Source organism: Motacilla alba, chromosome 3, assembly GCF_015832195.1.
Source record: "Motacilla alba alba isolate MOTALB_02 chromosome 3, Motacilla_alba_V1.0_pri, whole genome shotgun sequence".
NCBI classification, from domain to species: Eukaryota; Metazoa; Chordata; class Aves; order Passeriformes; family Motacillidae; genus Motacilla; species Motacilla alba.
In genome coordinates, this window is record NC_052018.1 from 112,996,047 (window position 1) to 113,023,151 (window position 27,105).

At 44.8% G+C, this 27,105-nt stretch overlaps 1 protein-coding gene across 3 annotated transcripts in view; it reads left to right on the top strand.

Moving 5' to 3' along the window:
- Window positions 1-5,988, top strand: part of PLCB1 (phospholipase C beta 1) — a 317,819-nt gene extending 311,831 nt beyond the window's left edge. The window contains exon 32 of one of the 3 annotated variants that reach the window (XM_038131492.1): window positions 2,666-5,988. In XM_038131492.1, the coding sequence (XP_037987420.1) occupies window positions 2,666-2,896 (231 nt within the window). In that variant the 3' untranslated portion in view covers window positions 2,897-5,988. The remainder of the gene's footprint in view (window positions 1-2,665) is intronic. The other 2 variants (XM_038131493.1, XM_038131494.1) reach the window with 2 other exon arrangements.
- Window positions 5,989-27,105: the final 21,117 nt, after the last annotated feature.

Below are 27,105 nucleotides of genomic sequence, written 5' to 3' on the forward strand. Positions count from 1 at the left end.
CTGTAAAGCTACAGAACAAATAGGAGGACACTGAGGCTTTGAAGAGAAAAACAGCTGGATTTCTTTAGGCCAGCTGGTTTTAAGTAGGCAACTTGTCTCTTTATCTTTGTGTGGTAGCTCAGGGGCCAGAGAATGGATGGGATCTGAGGGGCTGGACAGACACTGAGCAAGGGGAAGAACTGACAGAGTCTTTGGAGTCAAAAAGAAAACTAATTTTTACTGATGCAGTTTTAATCAACCCTCCTTGTCTGCTGTCTGCTCCTTCTCAACTCCTTCAACCTTCTCATGATTAGATATCTATATAGACTGTCTCTGGAGACAGAGAGGTGGCTCCAGATCCATGTCATTTCTATTAAGCACTCGACTTAGGGGGGATTAGCCACTGGAGGCGCTTTAGGAGAATATTAGATGCAATTGTTATCTAACAACATGCTTATGGCTGCACTGGGTTCAGATAACGTTCAGTTTCTGAGGGATTTCAAATATTTCTTTTGCTTTTAAACCTAATTAAGCAAATCGAGGTTCTGAAGGAAGCTGAGAGCCAGGAGACTTTTCCCTGACTTGTGATACTACACACCACCTTCTATACCCGAGGCGCCCAAAGTTCACAAATGCCCTGTGTGACAATGAGGCGGGGGAATGCAGCAGCCCATCTTTGGCTTGGGCACTCCTGGTTTTTTTTAGCAGGGCAGGTATTTAGTCATGAACTGTAGCCCCAAGCACCATGAAGGAAGACCCCTAAATTTGCCCAGAATTTAATCTTTGGTTTGGCAGCATGAGCCACGGGAGTGCCGTGCTGCTGACAGTGCAGCCAGCGCGGGCGGGATCTCACGGGGCTGAGGAGCTCCCTGGGCAGCAGGAGTGCACTCCTGGGGCTGTGGTGAGCAGGGCACACAGGGAGGATCATTTCAGTTTTCTGCACCAGCCACCCTATGGCACTGCTCCTCTGATGATGCCTGTACTTGTGCGAGTGTTTGCAAAATGGACACAAAAGGAGGAACCCTTCAGAAAATTTGTATCTCACCATAAAGCCAGAAAATGAAGGGGTGCAGGAAAAGAAGAAGGATGATGATTAACTACCACAGTGACAACTATATATTTCTAGCTGACAGAAATAGGTATTTTAGACACAGGGTGTGTTTTAACGGAACCATTTGTGCCTCAGACTTGGTTTTATCTGAGGTGGAAAACAGAGGCCAGAACATCAGGAGAATTGCCAGAAAGGAGGCAGGAAAAGAGCTTTAGCAGGGAAATCAAAAGGAAAAAGAACAGATTTTAGATCTTGAGGAAGAAAAGCTGCAGAATTTGTCTAATTAAGGAATGTAGAACTAGACCGGGTGAGCTAAGGACATTGATTTGCACATCAGGAGAAAGGAGAAGAGGCCTCACTCACAAAAATAAAGGCAGAGATGCAGGATGAAAACCAGGACAGAAGCATGGGGAATGGGATTGGAAGGGCTCAGAGGGAGGGGTAGTGAGAGTCACATGGTGTGTGTGGACAGGTCAGGAATGGTAAGACTAGGATAGGACCTAATGCTCAGGTGAAAATTTGCATTGCCTGTTGAGAGCTGTTGCAGTGGGGTGAAGGAGACCTGACTGTACAGGACAGACTCAGGCCTAGAGCTGAAGGATCAGAATTCCTAGCACCTTTATCCTGGAAATCCTGGGAAAATACCTAGCTGAAAACACAATTGCCTAAGAAACTATTGCAAAACTGCTGCAGCTACAGTTAGCAGAACCTGACTCCCTGTTTTTAAGAAGGTGGGTAGTTGGATGGATGGATGGATGGATGGACGGACAGATGGAGCGGGTCTGGCTTTGGAACTCACCCCTTTTGCTTCCTGCTGTGCTCATATTGGTCATGATGAAAAAATTGGCTTTGTCTTCAGTTGAAACTTTGAGACACATTAATGTTTTTCAAATAATGGATCGTGCAGATCCTAATATGGGCACTAAAAACAAAGGCTGTACTAATAAATACTGGGAAAGGACCCACTGCTTCCTGAAGACTGATAGCCAGATTTCTTTCTGCATGCCTTTTGCATCCTGTTGATGATATGACACTTTTTCCCCAGTAATGTCCAAGACACATTCTGCATTAATCCGATAATGTAACTTTCCATGATCTAGCCCTAAGAAATGTAATTTAACTTGTTTTCCCTCCCTCTCTGACTCCCTTTGACAACTGACTTTTTCCTAATGGTTTCTCCAACCCAAGAAATCTGGCACAAGTTGTTTTATTGTTCTTAGAGCAACGTTTGTGGTGTGTTTGATGTGTGATTAACTATCTGAAGCTCAATGAAGGCCTTGCTCTTTCAAAGGCTTATCCATGATCCATACTACACCTGATGGGGTCTTGTCAAAGCCGGTGGGAGTATGGACACCACTCCAGTTAAATCCACATGAATTTGAAGGATTTGGGTACCCAAGGATGGTACCCAAAACCAGCCTTGTGACTGCACGTTCCTCCAGCTTTGCAATGACTGCATGGAAATTGATAGGCACTTTGGATGCGTGGTGCTAATCCGGGAAAGAAAGGAGTACGGTCTTGAATTGTGCAAAAATGCCTTGTTAATTCCCCTCCTGCCTGGTGTGGTACTTTCCCCATCCTGTAGCACTGGTCACATCAGATACACCTGAAGACAGCTTGTCTCTTTTGTTGTAGTTGCAGGTGGAACTTGATCAGGAATATCAAGACAAATTCAAAAGACTGCCTTTGGAAATTCTGGAGTTCGTACAGGAAGCCATGAAAGGGAAAATCAGTGAGGATGGAGACCACAGTTCTGCCCCCTCTTCCCTGGCATCTGACAGTGGAAAATCAAACCATAAACCTCCACAAAGTGAGGAGGAATTGGAAGAAGATAACCAAGAAAAAGTGTTTGATACTACTTTTTAACTGCCCAAGAAACAATCAGTGCACCGGGGCGCACCATTCCCAACTGCCCGTCTCCGCTCTCCCGGGGTGAGCTGCCGCCGAGCGCTTCGGGAGGCAGGAGCAATCTGCATTCGAGTGCACATTTCCCCAAAGGAACATTTTATAAAAAGTATTCTGCAAAGGTCTTCATTCTCATTCTTCATCTGATTATTGTTCTAAAGCTTAGTGCAGTTGTAATGGGAAAATTAATATGTTAACCTCCCTCTTCTCTTTATTTTTCTTTCTTTTTTTTTTTTTTTTGGCCAGTTTACAATGGGTAATTTTCTGGCCATGTTCACTGTTAAGAATGTTTAATGAAGACCAGTGTATTGTACAGAGAAAAGTGTGTGCAGATTTGTTTTTGGAGTGCCAGAGCAAAGTGCTCCAAACTAATAGAGATCCTGGCGAATATTACAACAGTACTTAATCATATTTGTTTCCTTCTTTATAACTGCACCTTGACAGCCGTACCATCCTTTTACATTTGCACTGAAACCTGGGATCCTTTTTAGCTCTGCAAGCACTGGTGGCTTGCTGTCTTGATATTATGTTCATCCCATGGAGAGACATATATTTGCTGCTGAAAATCCTTGGAACTGTGGGGACGAGAGGAAAACGGAGAGAAGAACCCGCGTGGAGATTGTCGGTGTCTGTGTCCGTCTGAGTTTGTCACACCGTGTGAGTGCATATATGTTTGTATATATATCCATATATATATATAGCTATATGTGCACACACATCTGTCTATATACACACACAGCATGTTGCTATTTGAAGTTGATGTGGTCTCTTGGCCAAATGAAATGTTTCAGGGATCCGTGAGTAGGGAGAATCTTTCCGAGAGCTAACATCTGGGTTATACTGCTATAGAATAATCATGGAATCATAGAATTCTTTTTGTGGTGTTAGTGGTGTAAATCAAAGTAGTTTTAGAATATAAATTTGATATATATTTTGCAGACTCGAAAGTATTGATTTTAAGTATCATATTTTAAGCTTACTGAATTTGATAGGATTATAAAATGTTTAGGACTACAGTATTTGAAATCTAACAGAATCTTCCATTATTTTTAAGACTGAGGTTCAGTTTTACTAAGGTCTAAAATTTAAAAGCAAAGTATAAAAACCTGACCACTGTTATTTAAAAATGTATATTAATCTGTTTAACTGACTTGTTAAAATAAGAACAATCAAAGTTAGCGTACTGTATGATATGCATGAGAGAAGTAACAGCACATCCTGGGAAATTTCTATCAGATGACAGAGACACATTGTGAAAGTCAGGATATTTGAAAAGGTAAAGAAATGCTGTTCTCTGGGTTCCCCCCCAGCAGAAATCGATTCACCCAACACCTCAGACAAACTGGGATTGTACCTGGGCCGGTGCACGATCCTTCCCCCCGGTGGAGGTGCCTTGGAACAAGGGAGGAGCCAGCCCAGAAGCCCCAGGCTGGCCTCCAGACACTTGATCCTGAGAGTTGTGCTCTCCTGCACCACTGGCTCAGGAGCTGGGCTGGGAATAACGTTCACACCCACGTCTGCAAGATCAGGGCCTTGCTTAGGGTTAACCGGCAATCGGAGAAAGCAATCCGTTCATAGGGAGGCATTTTAACACATCCTAACAGTTGAGTTACCTTACTTCCATTCCCTCAGGAGTTTAGTACTTAAAGTAACTTATTTTATTTAAATTTAAGCAATAAAATTCAAATCAAGCTTAAGTTTTCAGTTAAATAATGGTGTGTGTATATAAATATAAGTTCAAATCTTGGAAAACAAACAGTATTTTGATGTTTCCTTTTTAAACTTAGAGCAGAAAGAAAGAAAAATTGCACATTGTTTGGAGATCATATTTTGAATTAAACCGTTCTGGTTTATGACGATGAAATCAGTGCACATGAAATTCAAAAATCTGACTTTCATCTTAACGCTAGGAAAGGTGACTCCTCTGCTAATCCTAGTTTTGCACTTTGAAATCAATCTTAATCACTCATTGAAAATGTAGAGTTGAGATTTAATGCTGCATTTTATAAAGTTAAAATGACGTGTTGTCTAAATTATTACAAGAATAAATTGACAGCAGTGTTCATACTAAAACTGAAACTATTGCATTGTAGAAGCGTTGTACAGTGCAGGCTTTTTGGGAAAATCCTGGCTCCTCTGAACCTCGGCACCACATTCCCGTGGACTTCAGGGGAGCCAGGACTTCGCCACAGTCCTCAGAGAAACTCGGGCAAATGCCAGTTAACCTTTTATTTATATTTAACAAGAAATAAATAGACTGGTTGGGTTAAATATACTATCAGCTGTAGTCATTTTACAGTACGTTTGTATTTGACCATTTCCTGTACTCACATTTTTTTATATCTGTACAGTGCCACTTTCTGCAGGTGTAAGGTAGTGTGTAATCCTGTACATCTTGCATCGTTCAAACTATTTCAGTGAAACCGATATCATTTAATATTGATATTACTTGAACTAGAGTAAGATAATGACAAAAGGGTCTTTATGATGTGCAAGTCTTGTGCCTTTTACGTATTTGCCTTGTTCCGTGTTGAATGTGTGGAAATGCTGTATTGTGGACTTTCTGCTGTATAGAATAGAGCTGTCTATATTAAACTAGGTCGTGCACTTCAGATATCTTTACACTACTGAAAATAGCTTGGTTTTGGCAGTATAAACAGAATTTTAAAAATTCTAATGAAGGCCAGACATTTTAGACTTAACATGTTCATAATTATGTTAATTAATGCTCATGTATTAGCTAAACATTCACTGACAGATAACTAAAGGGACATCATTGCTTGCCTTTCTTTGAAATCAGTGTTGCTCTTGTACATTGTATTAATAGTGTCTGTGATTGATTAGTCCTTGATGATTTGCTTTCAGAGTAGGATGAAATATTCCAGTTAACATGTACATATTTTTTCGGTTCCTCAATCTATGATTGTTTCAGAGGCATAATTCACATTTTTGTAAAAATTCTATGCAATTTTGTGGCATGATGTTTCTTCCACTTGTAATTTTATGTGCTTACATTACAGATCCAAAGGACAAATAAAAATTTCTTAACACAAGCCCCGTTTTCTCCGTTCGTTGACTCAAGAGCCTCAGTTGACTCAGGAGACCTTACCCTGAGCCCCTTGCTGGCAGGAGGGGCAGTGCCAGGAGAGGGCAGGGACATTTCCCTGCAGGCTTTTGTGTGCACACCAACAGCAAGAAATTGCACATGCCTGTGCTTCCAGCCCCTGCCCATGCCAGCACACTGAGCATTTGCTGCTGCTCTGAAACAATGGGCAGCAAAAAGCAGTGTGCAGGAGCCAATGGACTGGTAAGAATATGTGTTGGTTTACGGGAAGGCTTTTGCAGGAGAGCTGGGATGTGATTTCCAGGCATACCGATAAACTGCCTCAACATATTACAGCACCTGTGCTTCTGTTCCACTGCCCCAGCTGTTTCGCTCATCACCTTCTTTACCTCCTTTCTGCATACACGCAGCAGAGATGATGGACTGCAAGCACTGGCAGGAGGAGGGGATGATGCGCTGCACGGGATGGTGCCGCAGCGGGTCCTTGCACCATGCGGTCGGTGTGGATGCAGCAGAGGGGACTGTGATGGACAGGCCAGACCAGATGATCTCACAGCATCTCATGGCCTTAAGATCTGTTGCTCTTAGAATAATGTTCTTTTCTTAGAGCATTTATCCCCCCAGGAGGGCACTTTCACATGTGATCACCCCAAGGCTGTGATTCCCCTTGGAAAGGCTTTCTAATGTCCTCTTAATTGCCAGGGTCACTAAAGTAACCCTGAATGGTGACTCAGCCATATGGGATGTCTCCCAGAGAACGAGTCACCTCTCTCCAAGGGTGTAAATCAGCCAAACTGTGGCATACCAGGAGCCCTCAGCAATAAATAAACTCAAGCCAAGGGCTCTTGCAGCTCGCCACCAGCTGAGCAGAGCAGATGAACTCGCTGGCAGGAGGCAGAGCCAGGCTGTGCAGCCTGAGGTAAGATCCTCTCTGACTCACAGAGTGCAGCCTCGGGGAGCAGCTGAGACACAGCTCCAGCGAGGAGCAGCCGTGCCTGTGGCGTGCACATCTCCATCGACAGGGCAGTGATCTCTGCAGAGCTGGGTGAAAAACCTCTCCTGATGGGAAGGGACTTGTAGGAGTGGGAAAGAGCCTGCGTTCCTCTCAGTAAATAAATATTACACTCTGCTTTCGCTTTGCTGCCGCAGAGCCTCCCTCTGATCGTGAAGCCCGAGACCGCAGCCCAGCCGTCAGCAGGGCTGTTTGCTGCCCTGATTTATGGGCTGCAAGCGACCACGGAGTCCCCTCATGCCACTGCTGTCCTCTGTGCCATGCTCGGAAACCTGCAGCAGGTGCCAGGCCCGGCTGGAGAGGAGGGGAGGGAGAGAAGTCCTTTCCTGCTCCCCAGGAGAGGTTTCCCTGCACCTGCGGAAGTGCTGGGACTGGGGAACCCTGGGCAGGGCTGGGGATGCTGCAGAGTGGCACAGGCTGTCCCGTGTCACCTGTGCTGGTGCCACAGGTGGAGGGGTGCCATGAAATGCCACTGGGCTGTGGCAGCCCAGGCCTGTGCTCTGCACTGTGAGAAACCCTGTGCTGCCTCTGGCACAGGACCCGACTTAGCTGGGTGCATGAGAGCGTTCACCAGTGCGAGGCTCCTACATCTTGTGGCTATTAGCTCCTTTTATTATGTTAGGGGTCTAGAAATAGGAAGAAAACACCCTGGTATTGCCCTGGTAGCAACAAAATAATTGCTCTGCTTTCCCTGAGGAAATCCAGCTTTGGGCGTTCGCTCTCCCTTTCCATAAAAAGAAACTGTTTTCTATTGCCATAATTTAAAACCCGTATCTGTTTTAAAATTCCTGTTCCCTCAGACCAGTGACAGACTGGGGAGCCCTGATAACTTTCTTGTGTCAAGGTAACTAATGAGAGGGAAATTATCTGGCTCTCCATGGAAATGCTGCAGTTCTCAACTATTTGAAGAAAGATGCAACTCCTCACCTCATACTGAGACTGGCTCTGCAAAGGGGATGCCAGTGGGGCCAGAAGGGGTCCAGGGCACGGGGACAGGCATTTGCTGATGTTAAACACAGTGGTAAAAATCTTGTGTTTTACCTGGCCCTGCTTCAGTATGCATTAAGGTGAATTTGGCACAATTATCGTTATCTTGCTTCATGGAGCTAATAGAGTTAAATACCTCTTTTCTCCATATTCACTGAGATCGCTGCAGCAAAGCCCTCTTTGTCAAAACACAGCACTACCTTAAAAACAGTTGTATGAAAACCAGCACCTGACCTGCATGTGAAATGAGGAGTGTGTTTCTGTACAAACGATTGCTCCTGCAGGTTGCTGCCTTCCCCTCGGGCCGCACTTGGCTTTCCCAGCCTTTCCCATCGGCTGGCACTAGCTGCCGCTCTGCAGCAGCCTCCGGGCTGCAGGGAGCCAGGGGCAGCCTGGCTGTCCCCGGCACTGGACAATCGACAGGCAGGGCCTGATCCGGATCCCGCTCATGCCTCTGCCTGAGCGGCTGTTTCCAGCTCAGCCCCAAAATGCATGAGAACTGCCTGATGTTTGATCTCTGTTTGCAATGCCGATGCACACTGCACGTCTTGTTTGTTCCCTGCTCACTTGGTTTTTCAGTGCTCTGGAGCACTGCCAAAAGTAAAGGACCAGCTCTACAAAACAACACTTACAGCTTTTTGTAAGTTCTTCAATATTTCTTAAAGAAACACAAAGGGTATTTCTTGAGCAGTCTGTCTAATCCAATGCACACAGCACAGTGCTCTTGATCCCCTTGTTAGCTCCACAGCAATTAGTACCCAGTGTTCTGAGCTCTTTGTGCCACAAACTTCTTCAAGTGTCAGAATTCACTAGCCAGGTACTATTATTGATTTTTAGCCTATGTGGAATAAAGAGTGAAAAATCCAATACTGTTTTTCAAGAAGAGCCGTTTCATACTTTCATAATAGATATCATAAAATTCCATCAATTACTGGGGTCTCTTCAGGGGACCTAATTATTGTGCTATGCATACCTAGTCTGAAAACTTAATAATATCTCCAGATGCTGCCAAAAGTCCTTTGGAGGTCTTACATTCCACGAGGGAACCCTCTGCTCTGCTTGGCTTTTTTTCTTTCTTTTAAATGAACTATCAAATGTTCAGTGAGGGAGATGAACTGGAAAGCCTGCATTCACACAAATTCAAGGTGGTACTGTTCCCGTAAGGCAGGGAGGGAGAGGGGGTATTTATTTTATTTTTTAATAATTAGATCATGTGGGATTTGCCTTAGGTCACCTATGTAATGGTGACCGCCCAGTGTCACACACTCAAGGAGCTGCAGACAGATCCCTCCATTGCTGTAGCAATTGTCAGTGCTGTAGCAATTAATGGGCAGCTTTGGGGTTGCTTTTTTTGGGGGAGAGGTTATCCTAGCAGAAGGTGAATGCTAACAGAAGCAAAGTTTTTTTAGTGACTCCTTGCGTGAAGGCAACAAGATCCTGGGGGAGCACTGGGCATATACATGGACTGCTTGATGAACGCCCAGCAGAGCAGCAGGTCCCAGCCCAGCACAAAAGCATTCTGGCTGATTGCCATCACACTGGCTGAGGTGTTCTGGAGTGTTTCCCCTCCTTCACGGCTCCAGGCTCCAAGGCCTGTTGCAGTCTGTGGCACTGTGTCAGAGGGAAACAGGAGTTTGTGCTCCCAGCATGAACTGCAGCCCTCAGCCCTCTGCAAAAGGTGACGTGTGGCCCATGGGAAGACAAAACAGAGCCACAGAACAAGCTCCCATCTTCCCATTTTCACATCCAGATGGCTGTTATGAAACAAGGAAACATGATGTGCCTGTCTGAGAGGACAAAACCACGCTGGTGGATCTTGCTAATCCCTTCATGTCTGAACCCCAACTCCTCTTGGGTGCATTACTCATCCCTGTGGCTCTCCAAACAACCAGATTTTCCTTTAGATGTCTGATTTTGCTGAAAGATCTGAGAAATGCTCAAGGGCATAAATTATTCTTTTCGTAGCCTGTGATAATGTATGATTCTTAAATTGCCACCAGATCTGCCTCCTTCAGATAGTGGAATGAAAATAATGCTGTGCTTGCCCCGAGCCAGGAGGAGGATCTGGTCCAAGCCACGTCGTCTTCCAGCAACCCAGCAGCATCGTGGATGCAGATGGTGAGGATGCTGGGACAAATGCAAGGGTTGGAGGATCAGAACTCAATATCAGCCACTCAAACTAATTTCTTATTTCAGTCCTCAGAATTGGGACCAGGTTTGTAGGGAAGCTCAGTCTGTCAGTATGGTGTAAATCAGTGTGACATGTACACTGCGGGGTGATGGAGCACTGGTGTCCAGTAGGACAGGAGGTGGTTTCTTCCTCCCTCCCACTCAAAACCCAAACTGGGACATCCATAAAGCCTCCTTTAAATAAAAACTTCATTTTCATTTGTAATTATAAAAATTATCTCCACTGATATTTCTGGTGCTTACAGCAGTTACTAGTTGCATGTTTGCAACCTTCCTTGACCAGAAGCAGATGTGGGACCATTATGAGCTGTGAAATGGAAACTGTTTTCACATGACTCAAGGAGATGATACTTGCAAAAAAATCAATCACCATCATAGCACCTGCAGCAAAATCAGAGTTAGCAACCCCAAATCAGTGAAGGCTGCAAAGCCACCAACACAGGGAGCTGTAGAAGACAGGTAATTGATTTAAAGCATGCAGTGTTTATATAAAATGGGGGGAAACCAGTCAGAGGATGTTCCTGTACAACCATTTTGGGTTTCCTGGCTGGCATTCCTTACCAGCAGAAATACAGGCATCAGCCAACAGTACCTGATCCTGCTTTCCCTGGCAAAATTGCAGTTTGCCACAAGTTACAGCGGGAGTGGGACTGGTCTAACAATGAAACACATCCATTTCCCAGGCAGCTTTCTGTGGGAGCCACACTGTGGCTTTGATTGCAGATGGAGCGCATCCAGGCACGCTGACAGCCAGGCACTCGTGATCACGGTGGCTGCATCCGGGCTAAATCCCTGCTCTCCCTACAGGAGACTTGTAAGGCAAGAAGCACAGGCATCAACACACAGTTTAGGCACAGGTCTGCCAAGACCCTTCCTATTGCCACAAGGATATTTCTGCCATATGTGAGCCAAAAGAAAAAAAAAAGCATATTAATTTAATAGTGGAGGAGACATTCTTCCACACTCATTTATTGTAACTGATGAAAAGGCTGTAATGCAAATCGTTGTGCCAAGCTGCCTGTGCTAGCCAACATTTTGGCATGCAACATTCCTATCTAGGCAGCTTTTAATTATTAATCATTTCAAGTGTTTTGAGGTTGAATTTCCCTGGATTTTAACTGATGGGTTATCATGGATATTAAACACTGAGCCCAAGTGTCAACATGAGGGCGTTGGCGGTGATCTCACACCGCTACTTCTGGCTGTGGGTGGCTGCAGAGGATGACAGCTGAAACTGCACAGGGGAGAAACTCTCAAATGTGTATCCATATCAGACAGGCCCTGTGGGTTGGCATTTCTGCATTGCTCTCCATTACAGTAATTGATTCTTAGCCAGTGACCTAGGTTCAAACAAAACTAAAGCTTCTGCTTTTCCCACGTTCACTTGCAGAGGTTTGGGGATGTGTGCGATCATTTCCAAGAGTTTATTGTTGTTGGCCAAGTAGGACTTTCCATGGATAAGAGAAGATACAACTGGAAACAGAGAGCTCCTCGTTCAACACTAAGTGATTCCAGTCACGTGGGATAATTTCAAATGGATCTCAGTGTGAGTGAGCCAATGATCACGTGCCCGTACCCTGAGACAGTGACTGATCTGAAAAATGATACGTCCATGTAACCCTGGGATCAGAAGAGTTTGCTTCTTGTATTTCCAACTATTTGCCAAAGCTGAACAACTCCAGCTCTAGCAACTATTGATAGAATATGATCATTTCAAAAGAGAAAGATTTTGCAAGTCTTTTAAACGTGCATTAATATTAAATCCTCTGGAAAATTTCAAAATGTGACTTTGCTCCGAGTCCCCTGTGACAGGACATCACCCATGAGAAAGAATGAGAGGGGAGAATGTAGCTCAGCAAAGCTGACAGTTTAAACATCCCCAGAGAAAAATATAACCAAGGAAATTATTTTTGTGTATGTGCCGGGCTTGGGGGAGGAGGCTGGGTTTATTTTATTAAGCAAATGACCCATGGCACTTCTGCAAAGAGGAAGGCAGATTTTAGACAGCAAAACCGTGCATCTTACTTGGAATCAGTGGTCTATGAAGACTGCTGGAAGTTACCACTTTTAAAAGATGCCTCAGTCCTGTGTTCAGTCCAGCTAAGCAACTAGGGCAGTCAACCCTGGGACTTTAATGGATGGATGGACATTGTCAGGAAGAAAAGAGCCTGGACTTTTCTACAGAGACTTGGAACATTTGGGGCAAGTGTTCCAAATTAAGAAAGAAAACATTCCATGATTTACGTCAAAACTATAAAAATAAGCATTTTGCACAGCTCATGCTCTGACCGAAGTCAGCATCCAAAACATGCAAAAATTACTTTTAATTACTCCAGCTCATGACAAATTAAATTCTCCATGGTGTTCCATGGCTGAAATGTCTGTCTTGTCCTGATTTTTTCCTGCAACCATTCCCAGACACAAGAGGTTCAGAACAATGCCATGATAGCCATCACAGAGGGCACAAGAGAGGGGGAAAGGAGAATGCAAAAGCATTATTTGTTGTCCTTACAATATTATTATAGTAATATTAATGTATACTATGAGCCTCCCACAAAGCACCAGCTAAGCCTGTGGCCCTAGAGGACTGATGCTGCCTTAGAAATATGTGGACAAAAAAGGCAAGGAAGGGACAAGGGCTGTTCCTGTGATAATGTCCACACTGCCATGTGGTTTTTTAATAAATGAGGGTACAAATGAATGAAATTGTGGGGTGTTTTTCAAACTCAAATCATGTTCTGCTGGCATCCAGAGTTGCTACAGGAGGATGCAGTGTTACTTCCTACACCTGATCTTCTGTGCAAGTGTTTAGTGGAATCATTGGTTTGTAAGGGATGAAAGAGGGTGGGTATGCCAGTCTGTGGGGTACTTACAGCTCCCCTAAGATGCTAGGGAGGATTCTCCTGCCAGCAGCACTTGGATGTTGCTCCCCAGGCTGAAAACATTCCTTTTGCTGCAAGGGCTCCTCCACAAGAAGTGCCAGGTGCAGAGTGAAGCCCTTGAAGGCATTCCCTTGACAGAAGGGTGATGCTGATTGGGAGTACAGCACCAGTTTGCAGTGTACTGCCTAAGAGAAAAGGCACTTCAGCTGGGGGAATAATTTGCAGTAATGAGGGTGAAAGCTAAACTTTGCAGCATAGCTCTTGTCAAACAAAAACATACCAAAGTCACAGTGAATTTCTGGAATACCTGACAGGCATTTCTATTGGGTAGGGCTCCATAACACACACTCGCTTCACAAGCCATTTGTTTTGCCTTCCAAACTGCCATTGTTGAGCTGATGCCACCAGAAGCTGGAAGGAAATGCGCCTGGAGCTCCTCCATCAGCACTTCTAATTTCCTTCCCCAAGGTGGGAGGAGTGGCACACAGAGAGAAAACTTGCGTGTGTGTGTCTCTATGGAGAACGCCAACGAGGCACCACAAATGAGCATGATTGTTTATGCTGGGTTATCAGATGGTGTTGCTACCAAGAACTATGTGTGATTAGAAGAGGGGAAAAAAAAAAGAAACTTTATACTGAATTTTTGGTGCTAGAGTGGCTGGGTGTATCTGCTCTTGGCGTGTTGCTGGATTAGGAAGATGCATTCCTAGCACCCACAAGACCTCTCCTGGTGACCAAGGCCTCCAGGTGCTGCTGCAGGCTCCCGAAGTAGCAGAGCACGTGGCTGGGGTCCCAGCAGGGCTGCTCTGCTGCAGCTTGCACTGGGCTGAGTGCATGACTCTGTTTGCTGTAGCAGAGGTGACTCCAGGAGTCTCATGCTCTTCTGAGGGCTGCTGGGTTTTCATATGAGGTAAACCTTGGTCTGTACAGGATCTGACACTTCATTACACCAAGAAATGCACCTGCATTCCCCACTGAAATCCTGGCATGGACATGCACAGCAAGCAGCAGCTTGGGTGTTGTGTCAGTGGCCCCTGGGGCAGGAAATCGCTGTGGTATCCCCACAGTGTGTACCGCTTTGTGAGGATGCAGAGCCACACCTTAACTCTGAGCACAGCTAGTGATTCCTGGGATAAGTGTCTTTGGCTTTTCCATAAGAAGGGCAGCTCAAGAAAGGGCTGCTCATCCCTTCACCTCAGCTGGGCTGACAACTTCATGCTTGTATGAAAAATGAATCTGGGGGAGAGGGCTGCTATGAAATAAACATCAGATGTGACAACCACACAGACTTAAGAGGAGAAATAGTGGTTTGGGGGTGAACAATAACCGACTGTGGCCAAAGAAAGAGGCAGGGAAAGAACCCATTGCGGATCTTCATTGGCATCCCATCCTCTTCTGCAGCGAAAGCTGGCATATTGCAGGACAGATGATTTCCCTGCCTGGTTTTTTTATAGTGCTTTACACTTCCCAGGAGTTGTTTCTATAAGACTGTAATAGAGCTGTCAAAATAACAGCTTGTGGTGGAGGATGCAGTCGCACCTCTCGGCTCCGTGCTGCCCTTCTCCTGCAGCACCTGCTGCAATGAATGGCTGCAGGACGAGGCCAAATGAAGGTGACACTGCCTGCGAGTGCAGGACATGGCTCAGCGCTCATTTGGCTGACCTTCCCAGCAGAGCCACGGCCTCAGGCCTCCCCAGCCTTTTGCACTCTAAGCCTGGCCCCAACGATGGGCTCCTTTGCCCCATGACCTGTGGAAGGTCTTTTGCACCTTCCAGCCTCAAGTTCTGCATCCTGCCCTTCCTGCCCCGCATTTTTGATCCAACCACACTGTGCAGGCAACACATGGAGCACAGTCACAGCCAGCCAGCTGATGATGTGAGGTTATGGCAAGTATTATTCTAGTGCAGCTGGACAGGGCAATGAGGCTGGACTGGGACAAGATCTAGTCCCTGTCCACAGCAAAATGGCTATTGGGTAGGCTATGGAATGGCTATGGAATATATCTCAAGGAAGAACAGCCTCAGGACTACCTGGCAATGACTGCCTGGAGGGAGGCAGCATCTTGGTGCTGGGGTAATGATGGCTCTCCCATGCGTGGGGAAAAGAGTGCTAGGAAGTGTCCAGACCTGCTCCACCTGGGAATAATTGTGTAAAATCAAACGGGTGCAAAATCAGAGCAAAACATTAATGAAGGAACTGGAGTCCATCCACCCATGTCCATTTGCCTGGAGGCATCAGGATTTTTCTCCCTCCCTTTATCAGACATCTTTGGTACCCTACAGGTGCCTGCTTGCAAGGTCAGCATTTCCTATGCATGAGAGCAGTGGCTCTGCTGAAGATGAAGGCTGCATGGATCCAACGTACCAGCTCAATCAGATGTTTAAGTATCTCTGCAGGAATGATCACTCTCATTTAATTTGCTGATTAGTGTTGTCATATCTATTTGTAGAATACAGTATAATTTATGGTGAGATCCCTGGAGGATCTTCACCAAATGCTACAAGTAATTGAATCTGCTGATTTCTAAAGGTCAGGTGAAAACTGAGCACTATTATAACACAGATGAGGTGATGATGACACCAGGTAGCTTTATATTTCAAATGTAAAAACTTGAACTTACTGATCACTGCTGTGTGCCATCACTGTGGAAGATGAGTGAATAAGACAAGCAACCATAATGTTCATTTCCAACCCTGTCAGTAAAGCAATGCAGTTTCTGAAGAGAAGGAAAAGGGACTTACTTTTCCAAATCAACAGCTAGGGGGGAAGAAGAATTTCAGAGAGGCGTGACTGGGGAAGCATCAGGAAATTGTTTGGGTGATTTTACTGAAGAAGTGGCTCACTGATGAACTCTGAGGCTGAGTGCTGCTATTTCCAGTGCTGGCTCAGTACGATCCCCCGAGCTGGCACAGCTACTTTCCGTCTCTCTTCCAGAAAACAAGCAGATTTCCCTTATCAGCAAAACTAATTTTGTCTGGCTGACAAGTTATAAAAATTAAGTTTTTAATTTGTATTGTACAGTCTGGAGTTCACTTCTGCAGAAATGAGGGAGAAATGGAAGGAAGGTGGTCTGGAAAGTGGCAGGGACAATCAGCTTTTGAGGGCACCAGACTAAAGCAGCTCACTGAAGAAATGGTTTGGCCAAGGAACAAGGGTACCAGCAACACAAAGCTCAAGCTGGGGTGCTGGTTTGCACTCAAAAATCTCCATGCTAATAACAAGTTGAGTTTTTTTCCCAATTAAACCAAACTTTTTTTTTTTTTGTTTAAAGAAGAAAAGTATTTCTTCAGAACTAGGCTTTTGTTGTCAAACTTGTCTGGGCCCATTAGAAACTCCCCCAGCCTTCTGGAACACCACTAGTTCCCATCTGCTTCCCTCAAAGTAACAAAGTCAGTGGAGAGCTGGGCAGGAACCAAATTGGCAAGGCAAGGGGTGGGTTGAAACAGTGACTAAATGTGGGATGTGTCTATCCCTAGGAAGCTGCTGCTAACCCAAGCACACTGTACGGTGTCTAACAGGCATTTATAGGCCATGCACCACTGACTTCTCCGGCAGCAACTCCTGCCTACAGGTGCTCTGCACAGGGCAACACTGTGCTGAGGTCATAAATTTTGTGGTGAAATGCCTAATAAAAAGGGTAAATGCATGTTTGCTTGTAAAAGCCCTTCCCCAGAATGGATTAAACAAGTTATCCTGTGCTTTTTCACTGCAGAAATATGTCTATGCTGCAAACTTTCTTCTTTAGCTGCTCTGTTAATCATCAACCTAGAACACTGCAGGCTACAAGAGCTGCCAGGACAAAAACCTGAAGCTTTAAGCTCAGGAAAGACTTAAATACCCACCTCACTTTACATAGCCTGGTGACAGCAGAATGGATGTGCCTAAGGCTGAGTGCTCCCATGCTCCCATGGATCAGGGCCTAAATACACATGGACACTTCAAACAGAGGCATCTGTCTGCAAAAACTTCCTCTCCTTGGAGGAGGCTTCTCTCACAGCTCCTGCGTGGGTGTCGGGGCACATAAATCCCCCAGACTTTGTTGTTCTGCCAGCAAGCAGGACAGAGGAGCAGTAAAAAACCTGCCAGGTCAGTTAGAAACCAGCTGAGTCACAATGCTGCAACAGGGCCACCTGAAAATAAACAGGCCAACAACAAAAGCCGCACAGGGGCCAAGTCAGAAGCCTGACTCTGGGTGGGTGCAGGTTTGTCTGCTGCAGTGGCTCTGGCACTGTGGAAGCTCCCGACTGCTTCCCTGCATGCCTCCCTTTATGCAAACCCAGGGCCTGGCAAAGCTTGGTACCCCGTCACCTGCTGCGCAGCACACAAGTGGAGTTGAATACTTGGAAAAACAGCACCAGAGCAAGGACCCTACAAGGTACCTTCAGCAGGAACCCTCTTCTCTGTCCCCAGCATGGCTCCCCTTAGGGTGACAGCGGGCTCCACTGATTACAAGGGTATGCCAGCCCACGTGCACCAAACGGGGACCTGTGAGGCTATTTTGGTGCTCTCTGGGGGGAAAGCCAGGGCACGCAAACATGGATAAATAACCGCTCCCGGTTCTGGGTCTCTTATATAAGGTGATGATTATAGAAACTGCGGTGTACAAGGGGGTGGAAAGGGATGCAAAGATCAGAGTTTTTAAAGGAAAGTAGGTCTGGGTGTTGAGGGGGGAAATGGAAATTACCAGCCTTCCTTGAGGCTTGATGAAACCAAAGAAGGTGGTGCTGTATGGTAGCGATGTCCTGGCCACAGATAAGACATGAGCGTCTTGTGCTGGGGAAGAGCCGCTCAAAGACTTTATATAGATCTTCTCTTCTGGATGAGCTGATGTATGGCACTGTCAGCTGAGCACAGTGCTGGGAATAAATGATTTAATAGCAAAAATGGCTTCCAAAGAGAGCTGGGAGAGTATTGTCCCAAAGTAACCAACATTCATGTTCCTTCACAAGCACAAACTACAACTGAACTATCGCAGATGTGTAGAAAGCAATTTTGTAGCCATCCTGACACTTATGGTTGGTTGATTGGTTAATGAAGAATTTTTCACTATATAGTTTCCTTTCTTTTAAGCTTACTGAAGAATGCAAGATTAATACTCAGGATACTTTTTAATCCTAATCAGAAATGAAGCTGCTTACAAACTAGGTTTAAGCATCTTTAAATCCTTATCATAGAGGGGCTGGGTTTGGGCTGCGTTAAGACAGGCTGCTATTTCATTCAGAATTGTTAAGAGAAAAACAGGGGAGGGTTTCAAAAAAGGAGTTTTCAGGACTTCATAAGGGGTTTCATAAAGCACTAAACATTACACACAGATATTTGCCATCTCCTCCTCTTTTAAACACAGACTGTAACTCACCGGTTCCCTAAGCTGCAATTTATTTTCTTATAGCCAGGTTGTGAAAGCTGTGGGAATGGAAGTGATCTGTTGTTCTAATCTGTACTGAGAGTACCAAAGCCCTCTATGTGTTCAGCCTGATTGTGGTGGCAAGGTGTGCACTTACAGATTCACTGGTGAGTGTCTGGAGGTTACTCTTCAATGCGTGCTCTTTATGATCTGACCAGAGTCATACACTAAAGAGCAGACGTCTCGCAGCAGTGTAATTCTGAGTTATGCTGCCTGAGCTGCATTTCTCTCCCTGTTGGGTTCCTGATTGCTGTACCAGGAGCAGCATCACAACTTCTTTCACGAAGTGGGTTTTGGTGCACGGCCACTGGAAAGTCTCCTTTGGAAAAGTCGTTGTGCTCATGTAAGACACTGGTTTGGAGCAGGGCTGTAACACAGTGGGATGGATCTGGGAAGATAATCAGTGTACTGCATGATAGGGATACTGCCTGGATGCCATTCAAGCTTCTGTATCTCTCATTCCCAGTACACATCCACGTTTGGCATATACTCCACGGGTGAATTCACACAAGGACACAGAGACAATCCTCCTGGATGTTTTTGGTGCCTCCCTTCCTTGGGGCCAAGTCTGCTCTCACTGCAATTAGCAGAAGCTTGTGTTGCAGTTCTTGTGCGTAAGCCTTGCTCAGCTGAGCAGTGTCCCTGACCTCAGTGGGGCTCCTTGTGTGCCTAATTTAGGGCTGGAATTTGCCAGCACCCACCGGGATGCTGGTAAGACCTACTCAGTCTCTAGACCTGCTGTTTTAGATCATCCCAAAGACTGCCCCTGATGGGCACTGCCAGAGGGAGCCCACAACACAGACAGGAGCCAGATCTGCTGGATGGTCCCAGCTGTGCAGTGCACCTCAGTCTGAGGGCATTCCATGGCTCAAAGGGGCACTCATGCTTCTAGTGGCAGCACATAAGGACAGAGAGATGAACATGGGTTTATGGCACAGCGTTTTCATGAGGCAGGATTGATAAATGAGAAGCAAAAGTGTCTCTGGTATTGTATTTGCAGGATTCCCAGATGAAGGAAGGAAGGATGCATCTGACTCCATGTTCTTAGAAGGCTAATTTATTATTTTATGATACTATGTTATATTAAAGAATGCTATACTGAACTATACTAAAGCATACAGAAAGGATATAGACAGAAGGCTAAAAGATAATAATGAAAACTCGTGACTCCTTCCAGAGTCCCGACACAGCCTGATCCTGATTGGCCATTGAGTCAAACAACTCACACCAGAAACCAATGAAACAATCACTTGTTGGATAAACAATCTCCAAACACATCCCAAAGCAGCACAACACAGGAGAAGCAAACGAGACCATTATCATTTTCCTATTTCTCTGAGGCTTCTCAGCTTCCCAGGAGAAGAATCCCGGGCAAAGAGATTTTTCAGAAAATATGACTGCCACATCTCTGGGGCACAGGTAAAGATGCACTGACACTGCTTTTACAGGTTATGGGTTGCTAGGACCGATTGTCACCCTTCCCTCCTGCAAGGCTGCAAAGGGAAGAGCTAAGGCAGCAAATCCTGCTCTTGTTTTGGCTTCCTTCACGTGCCTGCTAAGGCGTTGCTGTGTGAAAATCCTGGCAGGGGGTGGGAAATGCCGTGTGTGTTGGAGCTGAACAAGTTCCTGTGTGTTTAGCAGTTGTGGTGTCCTTGTTTGCTCTTTCCTGTGAGGCGTGTGAATGGAGTCCTTTGTACATCAGGACATGTGGTAGTGCCCAGGTACTCCTTGAACAGAAAGGAATATTTGTGCAGTGGCCGCTGAGCCATGGAGATGGTAGAAGCAGGTGCCTTGTCTACATTTCATAGGAAAATGGAGTATATTTTATTGAATAAATCAAGGCTTTGTTAGCTAGGCCACCTTATTCCTGCAGGGAATCCGTAGGAAGGATTTATATTAAGTGTTCTCTGATGATAATGATGCTTTTAAAATAGAATTCAGAATATTATGCCACCTAAATCTTGATAGCCCATTCCTTTAGCTCTGAAATACTAATGCAAGGTGTATCTTGTACTCCATATTTCATGGCTGCTCCAATTTCTTTTCTTTTTGAGCTATATATTAATGTGGAGTTAGAGGCTTTATCTCCACAGCTACACAGTCCCCCTCACAGCCACTCCAGACATGCAATTTAGCAAAAAAAAAAAAAAAAAAAAAAAAAAAGCTTGCTTTGTTCCTCAGCATTATATGGTGTAATCAGGAGAATGAATAGAGATGCCAGAAAGATTTATGACTTGATTTTTTTCAGAGATGGAGAGGACAACTAATACACAATATTGATTTCATGAGAAGCTGGGGATCCTCAAATCAGAGAAGCATTTTTTTTCCATATCCACTTTGGAAATATCACCCTTAATGAAGTGGGTTTTTAAGACGCTAAAGGATAAATAGGGAAAATTTTCAAGATGGACTGCTTTTTTCTTTCCCAAAACATGAAGATATGCTTTGATAATCTAGAATACAGCAGGATTTGGCACTCATTGGCATTTGGCATCCTACCCAATGTTAATCCACCCTTCAGAAAATGTGCCATAACCTCACTACCCCTGAAGCATTATTTCACTGAAAATGTTTGGTTTTTTTTTTAAATCACCTAAAAGTGCAGCATTTATGGACATTCATAAAATAAACCGGAACTCAGCATTTCAGTTTCAAATCAAACTCCTAGCTGTTTTAAACTCTCTCTTTCAAAAGTGCAACTGAATACAGTTCTCTTTTTAACTATCCTAAATACAAATGCAACCACTTCGTGGCATCTCTTTTTTTCGGCTGGGTTTATGATATTTCTTGAGATCAGCTTTTGGTTCCAAAGGGGCGGGAAGCTGCTCCGCTCCCACCTCCGAGATACTGAGCCTGCAGTCTAATTAGGCTCTTTCCATCTTTCTTGGCTGTTCCCTGCTACAGTAGGGACAAATTTAGCAAAAACCTCCAGCTGTGCTGAGACTGTGGAAGGAGTTGAGGCTTGGGGTTAGAGCTTGAATTGCCTGTAACCTCTTATTTCCTACCCTGTCTGCCTCTGAATGGCAGCTATGCAAATTATATGCATACGCTTTCTACTGTAGCTTGGTTTTACGGGGGCTTTCACTGCAGTGGGTGAACTTTGAACAAAACATTTTAAGCTGGTAACTTTAATCAGTGCAATTTTTTCATATTTTTTCCTTGCAAAACCAGGTTCTTCAATGTCCCTTGTAATTCAGCACTTGTTAGGTACTGCTGGTTTCCTAGGGATGACGTGCTGTTGTTTAAATCACAAAGGTGAATACAAATGTAAGGCAATATCCTGTCTACCAAATGTGCGGATGAACAGCTCCTAGGCAAGCTGCAAATGCAACTTAGTTTCCATTCTTCTTCCAATTCCTGGAAAAAAGATCTGCACAAAGAATGGGGCTCTGAAAATACCAGTCTGAAACCAGCTGTAATCAAAGTCACCTACTGTAGCCCTACAGCTCTGGACCTCTGTGCCTTCAGAAATTAAAACCCCCGTGCCTATTTATTTTTTTAATTAATATTTAATAATAGTAAAAGCATGATTTCCATGTTGGAAGAGGGTTTCTTCCTAACAAAATCTTTCTTTTGAGGCAACTCAGAGTACTTGCCTGTCTCTGTTGGATGCTGCCCAGAGCCATGGCCAGACCATAGGATCCTACAGCATCTCTTGGCTTCTGGAGTCAAGTGAACCCCTTGTTCTCTCCCTGGTGTGTGTGTCCTGCACATCCCTGATCCAGCCTCACAACCCAAATCCTGGGGCACCCAGCACCACAGAGTTAGCCAACACACCTTTGTCTCCCAGTCTAAGCGCAAGTGTAATAATTTCTGTGGTTTATACCTACCTTCTAAAAGCATAAATAACTGCTATCAGCTCCTGGGTCTACGGGGCAGCACAGCAGAGTGCTAATGAGACCTGCTCCTTGCTACCAGTTCAGCTCTGTGCGGGCCGATAGGTGTTAACCCGAATTTTAATCTGCTGGCAATGAACACTTTATTATTTAGCTGTGCCTAGGGGATCAGCAGGTTTGCGCACCACACGCAGCGTGCTCAGGTGGAAGCTGAGCTTGTGGGTGAGCATTTAGGAGAGAAAAGACAGTTCTCAGATTCTGCTGATTGCCAGCAATGCAATGGAGACTGAAGCTCTTTTTCTCCATCATCTACACAAAGATGTACTACTACTGTTCTTGCTAGGATGAGCTGGAAGGTATTTCTGTTTGGATGGAGGAGTCAAAAAGAGAGCAAAGAAGTGTCAGCCTCCAAAATGTGCTTCATAAAAACATGCATATAGCACACACACCAGATGCTTGTACCACAAACTGGTGTGGAACTGATCCAGCTCTCCTTGGCCATCCCAAGGATATCAGTATGAAAGGCAGATGCAAGGGACACAAATCTTTCCTTTCCTTGTTTTTATCTGGCTTATTTTAATCTGCTTGCCTAAATTAGCCAGAGGTGCTGTTAGTCAACAGCACATCACCAGTTTGTGTGAGCAGGGCCTTGGGGCTTTCTGTCCTGTGTCTGAAGAAAGGCACATTAGCATGAGAGATACAGGGAGTTTATTAGACACTGATACTTCATGGTTCTCTCCCAGCTCTATTAGTGATCCAGTCACCAGCTCCTGTCTCTCTCCTTGTTCTACAATCCCACACACTCCTGCTATTGTGTCTGCTGCACCTCTGATTCACAAAGCTTCTTCCTTCAACTCCAAATCACTTTTGCAGAGTAACTCCTGGTAAGAAAATCTTTAAACCTATTTAATAAGACTATGGCCAGTGCAAGTGTGGGGCAACAGATGTTTAAAGGGAAAGGAATAAAGGAAAGTTTTAATATAAAGAGAACCCATCAAAGGTTCTTAAAAAGAAATTGCTAAAGATGTTGCACAAGTGACTTACTGCACACATCTGTGGTTTTTTAAATTGTCTTTTATGTTTTTCAACAACATTTTAATTAAAGGCTTTATTAGCAAGTGCCTCATTATAAAAGACTGACATTTTTTATTATTTTCTACTCCATAATTTTTACAAGTGACTTTCTACAAATGTTTTGCTCTAAAAGGTCAGTGTGGGAGAAAGTAAGAAGGAAGTAACAGTGTTAAATCAGGCATGCAAAAGGTGTGATGTGAGGCATAGCTTGTTTTAATGAATTTTGTTCACTAAGTGAGTCTGATTTCTGGTCACAGCAATTTTGGTGCATTGATTTCCAGCCCCACACTTGCCTGGTAAACAAGGTCTCATCACAGGCCCTGGTTTGTGTCAGTAAGCCCTCTCTGCTCAGGCAAATCAAATATTTTCATCTCCAGCTCCTCACAGCTTTCGTGCTGGGCTGCACGCAGGGCTCTAAAGGAAGCAGCTCCGAGCTGCAGGGCAGGGCAGAGCCTGAAGGGGCTCACGTCCCCATCGGTGCTCCTGGGCCGGGGGCTCCCTGTGCCAGGGCCCTGTGCCAGCTGTCTGCAGCTGCACAGCCTCTCCCTTTGCCCCTGGGCCAGCCCCGCCTGTGCCGGGCTGCAGCACAGGGGGCAGGAGGAAGGCTGGCTGCAGCAGCAGGATGCTCAGGGCAGGCCAGGCTGTGCCTGGTTCCTGCTCTAAGGATGTCTCACTGCTTACTCCGTGCTCACACCTTGGCTGATGAACATCTAGCCTTTGCTTTTTCTGAATGTTCTGAAGACTTCTAAAATTTTCAGATATAGCAATCAAGCCACTGAGCAACTGGAGTCAAAACCTTAAATTTAGATCTGATGGGGAAGCAAAATTCTGAATACAAACTGCTGCTGCTGCTCTGTTGCTTGTGGATTTAGATTGCTGTCTTTAAGTGCCTTTGCAGGTTGCTCACAAAGTAACACAAGCTATAAGAAAAACCTCCATGCAACCTCAAAAAATAAGAATAAGCTCCTGTTCCCCCCAGTTCAGCCCATCAGCCACTGCTCTTCACCATTCCTGTGGCCAGTTGTCCCATGACTACACTGTGTGTACTGAGCCAGTGCTGATGTCTCAGCTGTAAGTAACACCCAGTATGGGAGCACTGCATATATTTAAAGTGTGCAAGGACCCAGCAGATATTGTGCCAAGATTGGATTTTTGTGCCTATCTGAGACCTCCTCCTTGGAGGATTTGTTCTTGAGTGTTGCATAACACCTTTCCTTCTGCACTGACCTCTGAGATAATGTGCATCAGGAGCGTCATATTGTCAGGAGAGCCAGGCAGCAGCTTGGGAGTTGGTACAAGGGCACATGAATAATGGCATTATTTCCAATCAGAAAATTGCTAAATTTAAGTCTATTACTGAATCCAACAGAACACTGTGCAGCTTGGCACCTTATGCAGGGTGTGCACCTACATAAGATTATGTCCATAACAGGAGTCAATAAGGTTCAAAGAAAAAGCTGGAAAAAATCTCCATGAGCATGTGGAAGGGAATGTGGAAGGGAACTCAATGTTTAGGGACATTTTTAGCTGATCTCTTAATTTCAAAGCTATTTTTACTTTACATATCCTTCCCTAACAAAGGGAAATAGTAAGTGACAACCTTGAAAAAAACTTAAAGAAAAAAACCCACAGGGATGGGAAAAATTCATACCACATGAACTCCTTACACCTGCTAGATCCATAGACCATAACAGAAAGGGACAGACACAGTCCTTGATTTAAAACTAACCCCTGTGAGGCTGTCGGTGTGAGCACCAGAATGTGGAGCAATTGTGTGCAGCTGAACATAAAAGTCCTTAAAATAATCCTTCCTCACACAACTGCCACCAAAAGCACTGTCAACAAAGGGATCTGCTCTGCTGAGTGGGGACGGTTCCCTCTTCCAGCCTCTGTAAGCAAATGTGGCATCACTTGGTCTGTCACAAGCAAGCCTGTCAGTACCTGTAAGGTGACTGTCTGTGCCTTAGAACACAGAAGTAATAACCTGCAAAATTAAGACAGTGTAAATTCTAACATTTCCCAGGAGTGTCTGGCTTTGCAGCTTTAGCAGTGCTGGTACAAGGCAGGGCTTTTCTTTTCTTTTATGGTAATACATTTGATTCAGCATTTACAATCAGGAAGTTCTAAAAGTAACGATGCCAATTCACTCCCAGAAAAAAAATAAAATGGTAAATGGGGCTTTCCTATCCAAACAGCAGGAAGATGAGCCAAAACTAATAATGGCAGTGGTGGTTTCTGTCTTGCGTTTCTATGGTCAAAAACGGAAAGCTGTCTGACATCGATAAAACTGCTCTTGAAAAGTTGTCATGAGAGGTCTAAATTATTCATTTGAATGCATCGTTACTAAATGCATACTAAACAGGAGCCAGGCTCTTAAAAGACAAGCTAAAAAATACCGGGCTTGCATGTTTTCTCTTTGTTGATTTTTTTTCTACAGTGGAGAGAGGAAGAGTAATGATGTGCTGGTTTTTATGCTGCATTAACTAATTACAGACATTAAAGGCAAAAAACACCTATTATTTTATTTAAATCTTCCCCTAGCTGTTGTCATGGCTGACAAACCCAGCTCTTTTTAAACACAGTTTTGCAAACTGCTCTTTCCTTTCAGGAGCATGTTTCACAGCACAAAACCACCAATAAAATAATGAGTAACGTAATTCCCTTACCTGTCTAGGCCATGTGTCCTTGCAACTTCAAAGGTCACTGAGTTGAGAGATCCTCTGTGAGGGATGCTTTTATTTACTGCAAGCGCAGTTTTCTCTCGCTCTCATCCGCAAGCCCCTCTCCTTCAGGCTTCTCCCGTGGTGTCTGCAAAACACAATGCACCCAGCGTGAGCACATGCTGTGTTGCAAAGGTAGAATCACATGGAATCACCTGGATTTTATTAAAACAGGAGTCCAAGCAGACTCTCTTGTGATAGAACGCTGCGTGTGTGGATGCTTTCGCTTTTGTACTTTACACACCGTGCCAATATTGGGGGGTGGGAGGTGACAAGGAATATATTTTTCACTATCCCAACTGTTTTAGCTCTAAAGGGAAATCATACAAAAAGCAGGCTAGCAGAAGCCACTCATTGCATGAAGGGTATGGAATAAATAATACGCTTAATTACAACATCAAGAAAGGGCTTTTTATAGGCTAAAATCAAAAGAAGATTTGACCTCAGTCTAGGGTGATGAAACATGAGCACAGATCTCGCTGAATAACTGAGATCACCAATATGTGCCCATTTATATGTTCTCAGGACACCTACGACCTGATTCTTGCTTTGTATGCCTTCCCTGAGGGAGCAGGACAAGGTGGCTGAGAGCACCCAGGTCACCCAAGGCAGCAAGGGAGATGATGTCTCAGATTATAGGATTTTAAAACCTGACTGAGAGAAGGGTGACATCAACCATCTCCCAGTTCCCCTCTTCCTTTTCAAGTCCCAGAGGATGAGTTTCTTTCTAAGGGTCAACAACACCCTGAGACCAGTTCAGGCAAAACACCTAAGCTGACAGCTCACATAGCCTGGGGAATCATTTTTCCTTTCTGCAGTGTCAACATGACCTTTTGCATCCATCACTTTGGGTAAGGAAGGGCTGAGATTCACCCTGTAACTGAAGCACCCCACTGCTGGCAGCCTTCAGGACTAGAAGCAGGGAGCAGGTACAGAAATCCCCAATAAATGCAAACAGGCTGCTCTTCTCTGATGGGAAAAAGATCTCTGAAGTATTGCTG